The sequence below is a fragment of the Neofelis nebulosa genome, chromosome X (genome assembly GCF_028018385.1).
Source record: "Neofelis nebulosa isolate mNeoNeb1 chromosome X, mNeoNeb1.pri, whole genome shotgun sequence".
In the NCBI taxonomy this organism is placed as follows: Eukaryota; Metazoa; Chordata; class Mammalia; order Carnivora; family Felidae; genus Neofelis; species Neofelis nebulosa.
In genome coordinates this window covers 107,256,184-107,270,106 of record NC_080800.1, presented here as the reverse complement: position 1 = coordinate 107,270,106, position 13,923 = coordinate 107,256,184, and the positions used below count along the sequence as shown (strand labels likewise).

Genomic DNA, 13,923 nt, shown 5'->3' with positions numbered 1-13,923 from the left:
ACAGACACCTGTACACACGTGTTCTGCTATAGCAGCACTGGTCACAATGGCCAAAAGGTGGACACAACCCAAATGGCCCATGAACCAATGAAGGCTTATGCCTTCCCTTATGGAAAATGGGGTAGATCCATACAATGGCATACCATTCAGCCTCAAAAAGGAAGGAAGTACAGGGTGCCTGGGTGGCTCAGCTGGTTAAGTTTCTGACTCTTGATTTAAGCTCAGGTCATGATCTCATGGTTCATGGGTTCAAGCCCTGCATCGGGCTTCGTGCTGACAACGTGGAGCCTGTTTGGGATTCTCCCTCTCTCCCTCCCTCCCTCCCTCTCTCTCTGCCCTGCGCAGGTACACACACACTCTCTCTCTCTCAAGTTAAATAAATTAACTTTAAGAAAAAGGAAGAAAGTACTGAAACATGGTACCACATGGATGGACCTTGAAAAACACGATGCCATGTGAGAAAAGTCAGACACAAGAGGCCCCATGCTGTATCATTCCATTTATATGTAATATCCAGAATGGGCAGGGCCATGGAGACAGAAAGTACATGGGTGTTTGCCAGGGGCTGGGGGAAGGGGGAAAATAGAGAGCAAATGCTTAATGGATTTGGGGTTTCATTTTGGGGGTGATGAAAAGGTTTTGGAACTAGACAGAGGCAGTGGTTGTACAACATTGTGACTACACTAAACGCCACTGAATTGTTCCCTTCTAAATGGCTGGTTTTATGTTATGTGAATTTTGCCTCAATAAAAGAAAATTTTTAAGTACCCAAGGTGAGCGGTCACCCTGGCAATCAGAGTTTCTCTCTTTCTCAGGGTCCTGTCATACCACTCCCCATGTCCTCCAACCAAGTCACTAGCCCAGGGACATGAAAGGAGAGGGAAAAAAACAACAAGTGGTCTTTGACATGGGGTCATATGGCAGAGGTCTCAGGCAGGAAAAACAAAAACCTGTGATTCAGTGACCTCGGGTGGTAAACTGCTAACCCTTTCATCAGTGGAAGAAAAAGCAGTCCTGATCCTTCCTCGGATGCCCCAAAACCAAACTGCAGCAACTCCCCTCGGCCCCCACATACTTTCTGACAGATGAAAACGAATCTGTTTTCCCTTGACTAGCCTGGGTATTCTTTTCTTCAAAGGGTCAAAGGCAAATCAGTCACATGCCTGCCTGTAATTTGGTCCAAGGAGGAGGTCTTCCAAAGGCTTCTTGGACAGTTGCATGGCTTGGTGTCCCAAGCCCAAGGACAAGGGAGAAAAGGTTTGCGTTTTGACCTCCAGTACCCAGCACTGTACCTGAAACCTAACAGGGCTCAATAAATGCATGGATGAATGAATGGAAGAAGGGGTGCCGCTGTATCCTTCATGATCCCTGGAGAAACGGGCCTCACTTTAAGCCAACTCAATATAGAAAAATCCACATTTACAACCCAGATGAATTACCAGCATCTTCTGCATTGCAAAAGGATTCACTACAGGATATTTGTAAATAGTGACATTCCTTTGTATATTTAAAAGAGGGTTTGATTCCCAGACTTTTCCAGAACAGGAGCCTTGCACAAAGAGAAGGAAGCTCCACACCAGGAGCAACAGTGAGGCTCTTGCTCATCGTTTCCACCTGCAGAAAATGGAGCCCTTTGCACCCTACAGGGATTCGCCTTCATTTTCTGCCCAGTGGGATATCCCCCAGGGGAGGGAGAAGACAATTAATCTACAGAGAGTCTGGTCAGGCAAATGTTTGGGGATGAAAAGCAAAAAGCTTTTTAAATACCTCCGCCCGACAGGCAAAGTTAAAAAAAAAATACATCTAGAAGTCCACCCAAACGCATCCAGATTTAGGGGCTGGGGCGGTGGGCAGTGAGGGAAATGCTTCCCACACTTCTGAGCCCATGGCGCTTCCTCCAGCCACTAGACCACCCTGTCCAGTGCTTCTGTGACATCTGGTGGGGGTGGGGGGGATGGCTGGGATTAATACAAAAGAGAAATACTCAGTTCAAGGAATTAAGCCCCTGATGATAGTTACATAATATTGTCAATATGCTAAGTGCCACTGAATCATTCACTTCCAAATGGTTATATTGGGTGATTTTCACCTCAATTAAAAAAAAAAAAAACACCTGAGTATTGTCTTCTCATCTCCCCAAAACAACCTCTGGGCCCAAGTTCCCTCTCTCAGGAGCCTGCTGACTCCTGCCAGTGCCTACCTCCCTGGGGCTAGGGCCAGGTGCTGCTATCACTTTCTCAAACAGACAGAAAGAGATCTGCATCTGAGCATCACTTGGTATTTGCATGGAAAAGAGGTGGCCCTGTTCTAACACTCCGTTCAGTTCAGTTCTGGCCCCCATGATGAAGCTGTAGCTCTGTGCCTAAGAGGTTGAGAAACAATGTCAAGATCTGAATGAAGGTGTTTGGCTTGGACATGCTATCAAGTGTCAGAATTAAGAGAAGTCTTCTCTTGGGGCGCCTGGCTGTCCCAGTTGGTGGAGCATACGACTATTGATCTCAGGTTTGTGAGTTTGAGCCCTATGTCGGTTGTAGCAATTACTTAAAAATAAAATCTTTATAAAAAAAAAAAGTAAAGTCTTCTCTTGACTCTGCAACATGAGCTGGCATTCAGGTTAGTTTAAGGAGGCATCAAAAGGCTGGCTAGTAGGGGCCCCTGAGTGGCTCAGTTGGTTAAGCGTCCAACTTAGGCTCAGGTCATGATCTCACAGTTTATGAGTTCGAGCCCCACATCAGGCTCTGTGCTGTCAGTTCAGAGCCTGGAGCTTGCTTCAGATTCTGTGTCTCCCTCTTGCTCTCTGCCCCTCCCCCACTCACGCTCTGTCTCTCAAAAAATGAATAAACGTTAAAAAATTTTAAAAAGAGGCTGGCTAGTAGCTGGGATTAGCTAACAGAAACGGGAAGAGATAAAAATGGGTTTGTTTCTAAATTTTTAGTTACTGAAAATGGTCTCAACATTCGAATTCCTTTGGGGTTTTGGAGAAAGGGTCAGGGAAGAAAGGAGTTTGTCTGCTTATTGAGGTGGTCAGAGATGGCTTTATTTGGATCCAGAGGGTCCCAAGACCCGCCGGAGGGCAGTCTGTAGCACAGAGAGGCCCTGGATTAAACCTGTTGGTCAGAGACAGAGCTTCATGCAGTGCTTTCATCATGTTGAGAAGTTCTGGATGTTCATCTGTGCCAGCTTCCCCTGGGAATCAGCTGGAGTGCAGACAGCATGTGTGTATCTAAGACAGTGCATGTGGCACATGATATGTGAGAAGGGGCCCTGAGCCCCCAAGATGGTGCAGCCAAAGTGAACAAGAGTCATCACCGGCCCGGGACAAATGACTGAATGAGCAACCCCAAACTGCTCTGCCCTTCACGGACAGTGGCCTGGGACAGCCCCAGAGCTGGGGGGAGGGAAAAGGCAGTCCTGCCACCTGGCTAGAGGGGGCTGGGTCCCGCTGGGAGGCCTGAAGCCTGTACACAGTGACCAATGACTGCAGGGTTTGGCGGCTTTACTGGGGGCCCAATGAAGGATGGCTGAGCAGGAAGGAGTCAAGGCCTCCCTCCACGGCTTTCCATCGCTTCTCCCTCAGCTTTTATTTGTATCAAGGTGGTGCTTCCCACCTAGTCCTCCTTCCATTGGGACCTTTAGTTCACATTCCTTTGTTTCTTCCTCCATCATCAGCTACCTAGTTAACCTTTGTTCAATAAATAAATGATCTCCTGGTTGGGAGCCCAGAACTGTATTTGGGGAGGTGGGGATTCAGGACTATCTAGGGCCACAGCCCAGGTGAGAGTCAGTGGCCGTGAGCAAACCCTTTGTCCCATGGGATCCCAGTCTGAAAGAGGTTCAACCGCAAACAATGAAGACTCCACAGAGGGTCAGTGAGACACTGCCAGCAGCTCCTTCTGTTGGGCACTCTGGCAGTGTGAAGAAGAAACTTCTAGAGCAAGGGCCGAGCTGTGATGTCACTAAGGAGGCAGAGTTCCTTCATCCAGAGGTCAAGTCTGAGGAGATTCCCAGTGAGCATGCCCACACTAGACGTACCCCCTTCTGTCCTCCCCACTGCCCAACTTGGTAGAGCTACCTAATTGCAGACAAACCATGGCTGTCCACTGATGAGAACATAAATGCATGTTGGCCTGTGGCCCTTGTCATGGGCCTGAATACCAGACACTCTTCCAGAGGGGTCAGGTGACAGAGGAAGAAAAAGGTACAGGGGGGTACAGAGGGAACATCAGTTACCACAGGCAGGGGCTGTGAGAAATACAGCATTAGGAGGGGTCCTGAAGGTTCCACTGTGATCACCAACAAGGAGAAAGTGCAAGAACAAAAGCAAAATGCTAAGTGTCATTTCTTTGTAACTAACATCCTGTTCAAAACATGGGTCAACAGACTTTGCCCCCAGTGGAGCTGCGGCCTCACAAGGAGGCCTACCTCACATGCCTAGCTAGGAAGCGGGTCCCTGTGGACTACCATGGCCCTGAAGAGGATGCATGCGATATGGACACTCATAGTACCGGAACAAGAGGAAGTGGACCTTTAGGCTTTTTCAAGTGCATAGAGATTTCAGAGATACTTCAAGGAAAGCCTGCAGAGGGCTGACACCTCTCATGGGAGTTGAGATGGAGAGAGATGAAGAATACCTCCTCAGGAGTTTAGGAATTGGAGGCTATCCCCAAGGATGATGGCTTCAAGCCTGGGCTGTGCTTACCGCTGAGAAAACGCTTCATGGTGTCGCTGCTGGCCAGCTTCATGGCTGTCTGTCCCGAGTAGGTGGCCAGTGTGGGGTCGGCCCCATAAGACAGCAAGAGCCAGATGGTCTCCAGGTTGTCATTGACCACCGCATCATGAACTGGCCTGCAGAGGTGACACAGGGTGAGGACAACAGGGCCCAAGTGGGAGCCTGGGTGTCTAGGCCTCAGACTACTTCATCAGGGGAAAATAAAATAAGATGACCCAGGATAATGTGGGCAAGACTTAGGGCAGAGGAACCACCTCTAGCCTGCACCCCTCATCATATCTCCCTATGTCCTTCTCCTCTCTCTGTGCCTCTTTCTCCCCACCCCCCATTTTTCTCTCCAAGGTTCTCCCTACATTTTGGGACAGTCCCTAGGGTACCAAGTAGCTTCACTGGTAGCTCTTGAGTTTGGGAGAGAACAGGAAACCGACCAAGGATAATCTTAAAGCAGATGCTGAGGGTATGAACAGAAAGATCTGGATGACCACCCTGGAGCAGGAATGAGTAGAGTGGCTCCACGCACCAGGTGGTGGCCAATCAGAGCCTGCATCCTCTGACCCAAGTCTCCCTACTTGATATGCAGCTCATGTCTCGATGTTGCCCAGGAAGTAGGCCCTCTGATAGAGGGGAATGGGTGCAATTTCTTTAAGACCCAGCAGGTATCTTTTTTTTCAAGTGTACAGACATCAAGTCAAGAATCAAATCTGGGATGTTACCCTAAGGTCAGCCTCCCAGTTCCTAGAGCCCAAGATGCTGCCTGAGATAGATGCACCACCAGGAGGATTTGAGGGACGCCCGAGTGGTGTTCCTGGTAAAGCTGCACTTGATGGGATGATCCCTAGATGACCCCAACCTGCCCTTAGTCACCAACATGGATGGGCCAACCAGGAACTCATCCACTCCTGCCCTAGTGGGCACTCCTGCCCCTCTGCAGTCTGCAGCCTTCTTCCCAAAACACCTCCTAACAAGGCCTCTCTGCTACGTATAGCCCGGTGTAGCCTCTGCTGTGGAAGTCCAGGCTGTAGCAAGCTCTTCTGAGTGAGGGCCTGAGCTGGGGGTGGAGGTGGGGGGCGGGGAACGGCCTTCTTGCCTCGTGCCATCCTGCGCGCTGCAGTTCACATTAGCCCCGTGCTCCAAAAGGATGTTCAGGATGTCCGTCCAGCCCCTGGAGCAGGCCTCATGCAGGGCCGTGTAGCCAGCATTGTCGCGGTGATTCACGTCCTCACTGTCTTTCTGGAGGCAGTAGAGAACAACGTCCTGTGGGGACAGGGAGACTCCATGAGCAAAGAGAGGCCTAATTCTTGACATCACTCCAGTTAGCTTCGAAGCTCTCCAAATGTCCGGAGAGTAAGTCTTATTCCGGGGACTAACAGACAAGTCTCAAAATCGTTTGTCACCCAAGTCAGTCCTGAGGTCCATTTCCACGGCCTCGGCTCTGGGCTATTTTCTTAGCAGCGGGGAGACATTTCTTATGACCAATGATACTCACTCATCTGGGTGTGGGTTGTTGGGGTGAGGTCCTGAGAAAGGCTCACTGCCCACCATGAGGTCGAGCTCTCAGGCCTCAAGTCCTTGAGCACTGGTTCCCTAGTTTGGGGCTTTGCAAGACAGCACCAGACCACAGAAATGAGACATGTGGTGGCAAGCACAGCCTCTGGTAGTGATTCGAGAACAAGGAAGAAGAATTGGTTTAAGTACTATCTCTGGATGCTGGCTTTAATTGTTTTAAGTACTAGCCCTGGATGTTTATGCTGGGGCACTCAGTTCTACCCTCCCCTCAAATCAGGATTGCTCCGAGTATAATCCAGCATAGTCATTTATTCACATAGTAATGAGCAGCGTCCCTGGGCTACACGACAGGACCAGAGGTGGGACTCCAGGACTGGAAGCATCCCAGCTAGTCTGGGATGAATCTGGTGAATACGCTGAGGGGGAGGGGAGAGGCAACCCTTCTTCTGAGGGGAAGAGTGGCTACCAGTGGCCTATCATCAGCCCTCTGGCAGGTCCTGGCAACATGGTCCACCCAGGCATCCCGACTGACAGCTAGCTTGCAGGCTGGCTGACTAGGAGAAGTGAGTGAGTAAGCGAGCGAACATGAGTGAGCGTGTACCTGTGTTGGAGGTGCTGTCCCTTGGATATAGGAACTATCAGGCTGGCCGTACGCAGGAGAGCACAAGGCCCCATACCCTCCTCACCAGCACAGACGTTCACCTCTTCTCCCAGGCCTCAGACTCCTCCTCCCTCCCTCCCACAACAGGCTGCCCAGCCTGCTCCTGCCCTGGTCAGTTCTCCCATGGTTTCCTATTTGCTAATTTGGCCCCAGGTACAAGGTTAAACTTGAGGATAGGAGTTGGTCATCTTTTTTTCCTTAGATCTCCCTTAGCACCTATCCCAGCCCCCACACTAGGTACTCAAGAAAGATGGGCACTCTCAAGGCAGTTCCCCGGTGCTGACCAGCCTGGCTGGGAGTGCAGCTGTCTTTAAATGCATCAGTTGTAGGTATTGGAAGCCTTAAAAAAAATCAGGGTCTACTCTATAACCCAACAGCTCCACCCTTAAGAGCAAATCCTGGGGAAACAATTGGTGTGGTGGGCAAAGATACATGGTCAAGAAGTTCATATCAACAAAAACGTCCAACAAAATTTAATTATGGTCACTGAGTCAGGCTTCCACCCTACCCTGGTACTTGGGCATCAAAAAGACCTTGGTGAGAATTCAGGCTCATACACATGAAGTAGTAAGGGACACATCATTTCGCATTGCTAAGCCTTGATGTTCTCACGTGTAGAATGGGGCTAATAAAACCTACCTCCATAGGTTAACGGTGAGATGAAATGATATGAAGAAATCAGAGCTGTTAATAGGACAAAAGTGGTGCTCAATAAATGCCAACTTCCTTTCCAACCCATAGGCAAGTAGTGTATGGTAGGGAAACCCAGCCTTGCCCCCCCATACACTACTGCCTTCTCCACTACTGGGAGCCAAAGTGGGGGCCGAGGGAGAATATGAAGAGTGAGCGATGATCACCCCTGTTTCTCTCTGAGTGGGGGAGCCAGCACAAAGGGAAATTCAAGACATCAAAATCCCGTTTCTGGCCTAGGAATGTGTTGGATTATCAATATTGTGTTACCATTTCAATTATTTTCATTCCCAATTGATATTCAAATGAGCTTTCATTCCCACACACCATGCTAGCTGGCCCCAGAGGCCATCTGGGCAGTAGAAGGAGTCCAGTCAAAGTTGAAACCCCGAACAAATCCCTGCCCAGGCCACAGAAGAGCCAATGGGAAGAAGCTTCTTCACAGATGCTCAGGCAGTGGCATCCTGCTGCCGGGGACCTCCCTACCTTATAGCCAAGACGTGCTGCCCGCTGCAGGAGGGTCTCGCCTGCATTCTTGTTCACTATGAGCCGACGTGCCTCTGGGGGGATCTGCCGGGCTGTAGGTGACTCAGAGGCCTCCTCTGGGCCCGCACTTCGGGACTTAGAGGGTGTGCATGGTTCGGTGGGTTTCACTGGGGTGGGAGATTTGGGAGATCGCGTCTTCTGCTGGCTCCAACGACCTTTGCCCTGGAAACCAGAGATGCAGTCCCGGATCAGCACAGGCTCCCACCAGTTCCTACCCAGTGTGCAGATGCTGAGGGGCTCAAATACTTAACCACATAAACCAATGATTGACCAAGGGCTCAGAAATCAGAGATTGAGGGGATATATCCCAGCTTCCATCAAGCACTCTGCATGCCTTCTTTACCTGCCTCAAGCCCCCTTTGTTGAGGTTTTTACAAGTCCTACTTCCAAATAAGCAGAAGCAAACTGAGAGTAAAGAGAAGTGGAGACTTCTTTGACTGAGCAAGCACAATGGCCAAGGCCTTCACTCTTATTGCCAAAACCTGCCTTCAAACCTTCCCCAGCCTCTTTCCACCTTCCTCCATACCAAGTCCCAAGATCACATTCATGCCCAGCCTGGGTGGTGGAAAGCACTCGGGCATAAGAGTGAAACAGGCCTGGGTTTTGGCTCTGCCACCTACTAGTGCCAAGACCTGCGTGAAGGCCCAACCTCTCTGAGCCTCCCTTTTTCCCTTGTGGGGTCTTCACATGGGGAGGAAATGTGTTCAAGGAACTGTACTCAGGAATCAGACCCATGGAGCCTCATTTGCACCTGAACCTAAGTTGGATGATGAGATTCTAAACTGGGAGCTGATGCTGGGATGCCTGGGTGGCTAGTCGGTTCAGCGTCTGGCTCTTGATCTCAGCTCAGGTCATGATCTCACAGTTCATGAGATTGAGCCCCACATTGGGCTCTTTGCTGACCACGTGGAACCTGCTCAGAATTGTCTCTCTCTGTCTCCCTGCCCCTCCCCTGCTCTCTATCTGTCAAAATAAATAAATTTTAAAAACACTTTAACTGGGAGCTGATGTCATATTTGGACAAGACTTTGGGGGGCCTTGGGAGACATGGGTACATCTTGCATGTGAGAGGGATATGACTCACTGGGCAACCAAAGGGCAGACTTTGCCCTCATCAGATTCTAAGATGGCCCCTGATGATCCCTCCTGATGTTTGTGCTCATACTTAGCCCCCTCCTGCATCGGACAGGGCTGTTCTATGTAGCCAATAGGAGATTGCAGATGATGGTGTGTAACTTCCAAGGCTACTTCCTAAAAGACAATGTGGCTTCAGCCTTGCTCTCTTTTGGATCACTTGTTCTGGGGGAAAGCAGCCACCGTGTCATGAGGACACTCAAGCAGTCCTTTGGAGAAGCCCATGGGGCAAGGAAAGGAGGCCTTCTGCCAACAACCAGCATCAATTTACCAGCCATGTGAGGGGGTGACCCTGGAAGTAGACCCTCCAGCCCCAATCAAGCCTTCAGGGTAATGGATCCCTGGCTGACACCTTGACTACAACCTTGTGGGAGACCCCAAGCCAGGCCCAGCTAAGCTGCTTATGAATTCCTGACCCCCAGAAGCTGTGGGACATTTATTGTTGTGTTGAGCTGCAAAGTTTTAGGGTAATCTGTTACACCACCAGAGATAACTAATACATACCACTTAGCCAAATCCCTCAGAGCATTATCAAGGTCTCACTGAAATTCTAGGTCTTCTAAAACATTCTACATTATTCTTTCTTTCTCTGCACACCCAGAACACCCAGCCTGAAACAAATAATCTGGTGCCTAATGCTTGACTTTTAACCTCCTTCCACTGTTTCATGGACAAGTCTGGCCTCCCTTGCTAGGTTTTAAGTTGCTTGGTGGCAGGGTTCATATTGTCATCTTCTCTTTTGTTCCTTACAGCACTTAAGTCAGGGCTGGACACATCATCACAACAGACATTTGTTGACTAGATTCGCAGGGCCCTGGGCACACAGAAAAGTTGCCTAGAAAATCCTGAAGCCAGGAAAGGAATGGCAGCAGGGAAAAGACCAGAGCCCAGGGCATTTGTTTCCTCCGATAAATCCTGAGACAACCAGAGCTGCTATCCATCCCTATCCTAAAAGGGCAGAGAGGTACAGTCACTAGCAGGAAGGCACTGGCTATGAGTGGAGAGTGTTGCTCTATGGCCACGAGGGTAGAGGTATGTAACAGCAATACTGAAGGATTCTGGGTAAAGTGCCTAGGTTTTTGCTAAGCCAAGCCAGGAGCCAAAGGGTGACTCTCCTTCTGGGGGCAAGAGCTGCCAGAGACAAGGGAGGCTGCCTGAGGGGGGGGGGAGCAAGAACAAATGGGGGCCCCCTCCCCCTCCCTGGCTTGGAGCTCCTGTGGGAAGAAGCCTTTGGCCAATACCCCAGCTTTAGTGTTGCAGGCACATCCTCTGCCCTCCCCCTGCCTTGCTTCTCACTACAAAGCACCATGCCATGGGGGTAATCAGAGCAGGTGGTGGTGACTGGGAGAGAAAGAAAGGCGGGAGGGAGAAAGGGAGGCCCTGTGAAGGGGCAAAACCTCTCTGGGAGGGACACTGCTGCAGACACTGCCAGGCAGAATAACCAGGCACAAGTATCAGCATGTGCTGCTGAACGTCAGGCGGCTGGTCACCTTTGTGTGGGACAGGGCCATCTGAGTGTCTGGGGAGGAGCAGGGAAGAGGAGGGGGATGCCCACTTTTCACCAGAGCTGCTCAGGGTTGCAGTGTGTCCCTGCCTGGCCACCCCCTCCCCCGGTGTCTCCTGCGTACAGACTGAAGCCACCCATTCACAGTGTGGAGGCATATGGAAAGAGCCGCGGCAGTCAGGCCTGCTTCACATCCCAACTTTGTCACTCATGACCACCGAGTAACCTCCTGAAAGGCCTTTAACCTTCCTGAGCCTTAGTGTCCTCACCATAAGATGAAGACAACAGTGCCTACCTCTAATAGCTGCTGTGGGAATTAAGGACGACCACGTGAATAGCACTCAGCACAGACCAGACTTCTTTATTCCTTCCCCTACCCCGCCCCCTCTGGGGGTCTGAGGGAATGGTCACTGCTACCTTGCCAATCCGTGCCTCTGTCCTCTTATCCCTGCCTCGACCTGAAGCTTGAGGATGTATACCAACCTCAAAGAGCACTTTACGGTCATCAAAGCCTTTTACATCAGTTGCCTCCTTTGTTCCCCCAAGCACCCTTGTGAGATGGAAAGGACATGGAGTATCATCTCCAATTTAAAGATGAGGAAATAGGCTTGAGTACCTTGTCTGAGCTGGAACCAGATTCCAGGAGAGGGAGAGGGAAGGGGAAAGGAGGGGAAGATGAGCCCCTGGGTCTCCCGCCTTCTGTCAGTGCCACTCAGGGATCCCTGAATGGAGCTGGAAAGAGCTGTTAAAGTCACAACCACCAAACAAGTCCAATAAGACCCTTTTTTTGGTTGCCAATGACAAATACATATTATGGGTATACATTTGAACCTGGACCTTCACTTCTCTCAAATGTAAAGCTCACCGAGGACCGAGGACCATGTGATTTTTTTTCGAATGGTACAATGTGGAATTCAAAACCAATGCTGTGAACATCAGATCAAAAAAAAATGTCAACTATGAACAGGGGTTCTAGAATGCTGGCCCGGCTACTGATTGGTGAGTGCCCAAGAAGCAAACAAACTGGGGAGTTGGGTGTGGGGAAGGGCAGCTAGAGCTCCTTCAGCCCGACCCTCAAGCAACCTTTGTCTAGATATCAACATCCTTGCTTCTACGAGTTGTTTTCTACCTTGATTGATTCAGAAAGCTCTCTGATTGGTTTCAAGTGAGTTAAGCCCAGACAAAAGCTTCTTGATTGGATATTAACAAGCTATTCAGGCTAACATCCTGCCATATTCTTCAACTCTTCCTTAACTCAAAGGAGATCCAAGGATTGTTGAAGAAAAGCCATCATGAGCCAAACCTGAGAATTTGCAGTCTCTTATTGTTAGCTGTAACTTTAGTTCCCATTTTTCTTTTTTTTAATGTTTATTTATTTTTGAGAGAGAGAGAGAGAGAGAGAGAGAGAGAGAGAGAGAGAGAGAGAGAGAGAGAGACATGGAGAGAGGGGGAGACACAGAATCCGAAGCAGGCTCCAGGCTCTGAGCCGACAGCATGGAGCCTGACGCGGGGCTCAAACCCACCAACCGTGAGATCATGACCTGAACTGAAGTTGGACACTTAACCAACTGAGCCCCTAGTTCCCATTTTTCAAATGCAACCCCCAATTCTTCTAGGACTAGTTCAAAATACTGGAATAAATATGGGTTAATTTGGTCCTTTCCATCCACTCACTCACTCAGAGGACCATTCATCAAGGAGCCTGTGGAAAGTCTGCCGCCTTAGCCTGCTCCCCTCACCCCAACTCCCCTCGCTGCCAACGCACCTTTGCCTCTTCTGAGACATTTGCCATGTGCTTGGTTTTGCACTTTCGTTTTCCTGATGGCTTTTCTGAATTCTCAAGGCAGGCTGGCTCCTCCAGGTTATTCGGGAGGAAACCATTTGGTGAATCCGAGATCCCCTGGGCTTTGCTGGGCAAGAGAAGGTTCCTGTTTCTGAGGCGGTGCTCCGAACTTTGGGAGGAAGTCTTCTGCTTACGGGCCTTTAAATCTGAAAGCAAGAAACAGGAAAGAATGGATGTCAGGGAAATGGGACACATAAAAGCAATGCCTTCCTCTAAGATGAATCAGAGGCTTTGGGGGTTAGAATCTCAGTGCAAAGTTGTATAACTATCAGCTACCAGTATCTGATAGTGTGGTGCTGATGATTCCACTAAATGCTTCTCAAATGGACACCACACTTCAACATCGAAGACTCCCCTCTCCAAGCAGGTGATGACTCCTAGCCCTGCCAGTAGGGGGCGGCCCATCTGGCTGTACTCACTATGAGGGTAATTTTAAAAGGATTTCCCTCATAGCCCAGAGCAAATTACAACTTTATTTTCAGCTTCTCCCCCATCCTCTTTGTCTCCTTCTCCATTCCAGTATGAAAGCAAATTTAGCAGCTCTGCTTAAGCTACTATGAAGCACACCCGGGTAGGGAGTAAATGGAGCCGTCTCCCTTCATAGCTTCAGCTCACCCACCTGATGGCCTGATTGGTCACCCTCTGAGGACACAAAGATCAGAGCCACAGAAACTCCCTGAAACCAGAAGGTGCCATGGGCCTACTTAGCTGGTGGGCAGTTGCAGAAACCTGCTGTCTTCCCTGGCTGGAAATCAAGTCACTGGAATACCCTGGGCGGCATCTCTAATTCTAGCCACAGCTCACTAAATAAAGTACTTTCTAGCTTCAAAAAGTGTTGTGGGGCACCTGGGTAGCTCAATCAGTCAAGCATCTGACTTCTGCTCAGGCCATAATCTTGCGGTTCATGAGTTCGAGCCCCACATCGAGCTTTCTGGTCTCAGCGCAGAGCCCGCTTCAGATCCTCTGTCTCTCTCTCTCTGACCCTCCCCCACTCAGCCTTTTTCCCTCTCTTTCAAAGATGAATAAACATTAAAAAAAAAGTGTGGGGCACCTGGGTGGCTCAGTCAACTGGGCATTCGACTTAAGCTCAGGTCATGATCTCACAGTTTGTGAGTTCAAGCCCTGCATCGGGTTCTGTGCTGACAGCTCAGAGCTTGGAGGCTGCTTCAGATTCTGTGTCTCCCTTTCTCTCTGCCCCATCCCTGCTCATACTCTGTATCTCACTCTGCCTCTCAAAAAATGAATAAATGTTAAAAAAAAATTTTTTTTAAGTGTGGTTGTGATTTTGACAGTTCTTTCCAGATCCAGAG

At 49.7% G+C, this 13,923-nt stretch overlaps 1 protein-coding gene across 8 annotated transcripts in view; it reads right to left on the bottom strand.

Annotated features, from left to right (window-relative positions):
- The window catches only part of BCORL1 (BCL6 corepressor like 1), a 63,951-nt gene that overhangs the window by 10,347 nt on the left and 39,681 nt on the right, over positions 1-13,923 (bottom strand). For all 8 annotated transcript variants that reach the window (XM_058714574.1, XM_058714572.1, XM_058714573.1 and 5 more), the window contains 4 exons: positions 12,536-12,759; positions 8,073-8,294; positions 5,817-5,983; positions 4,700-4,845 (listed from right to left, as the gene is read on the bottom strand). In XM_058714574.1, coding sequence (XP_058570557.1) covers positions 4,700-4,845; positions 5,817-5,983; positions 8,073-8,294; positions 12,536-12,759 — 759 coding nt within the window. The remainder of the gene's footprint in view (positions 1-4,699; positions 4,846-5,816; positions 5,984-8,072; positions 8,295-12,535; positions 12,760-13,923) is intronic.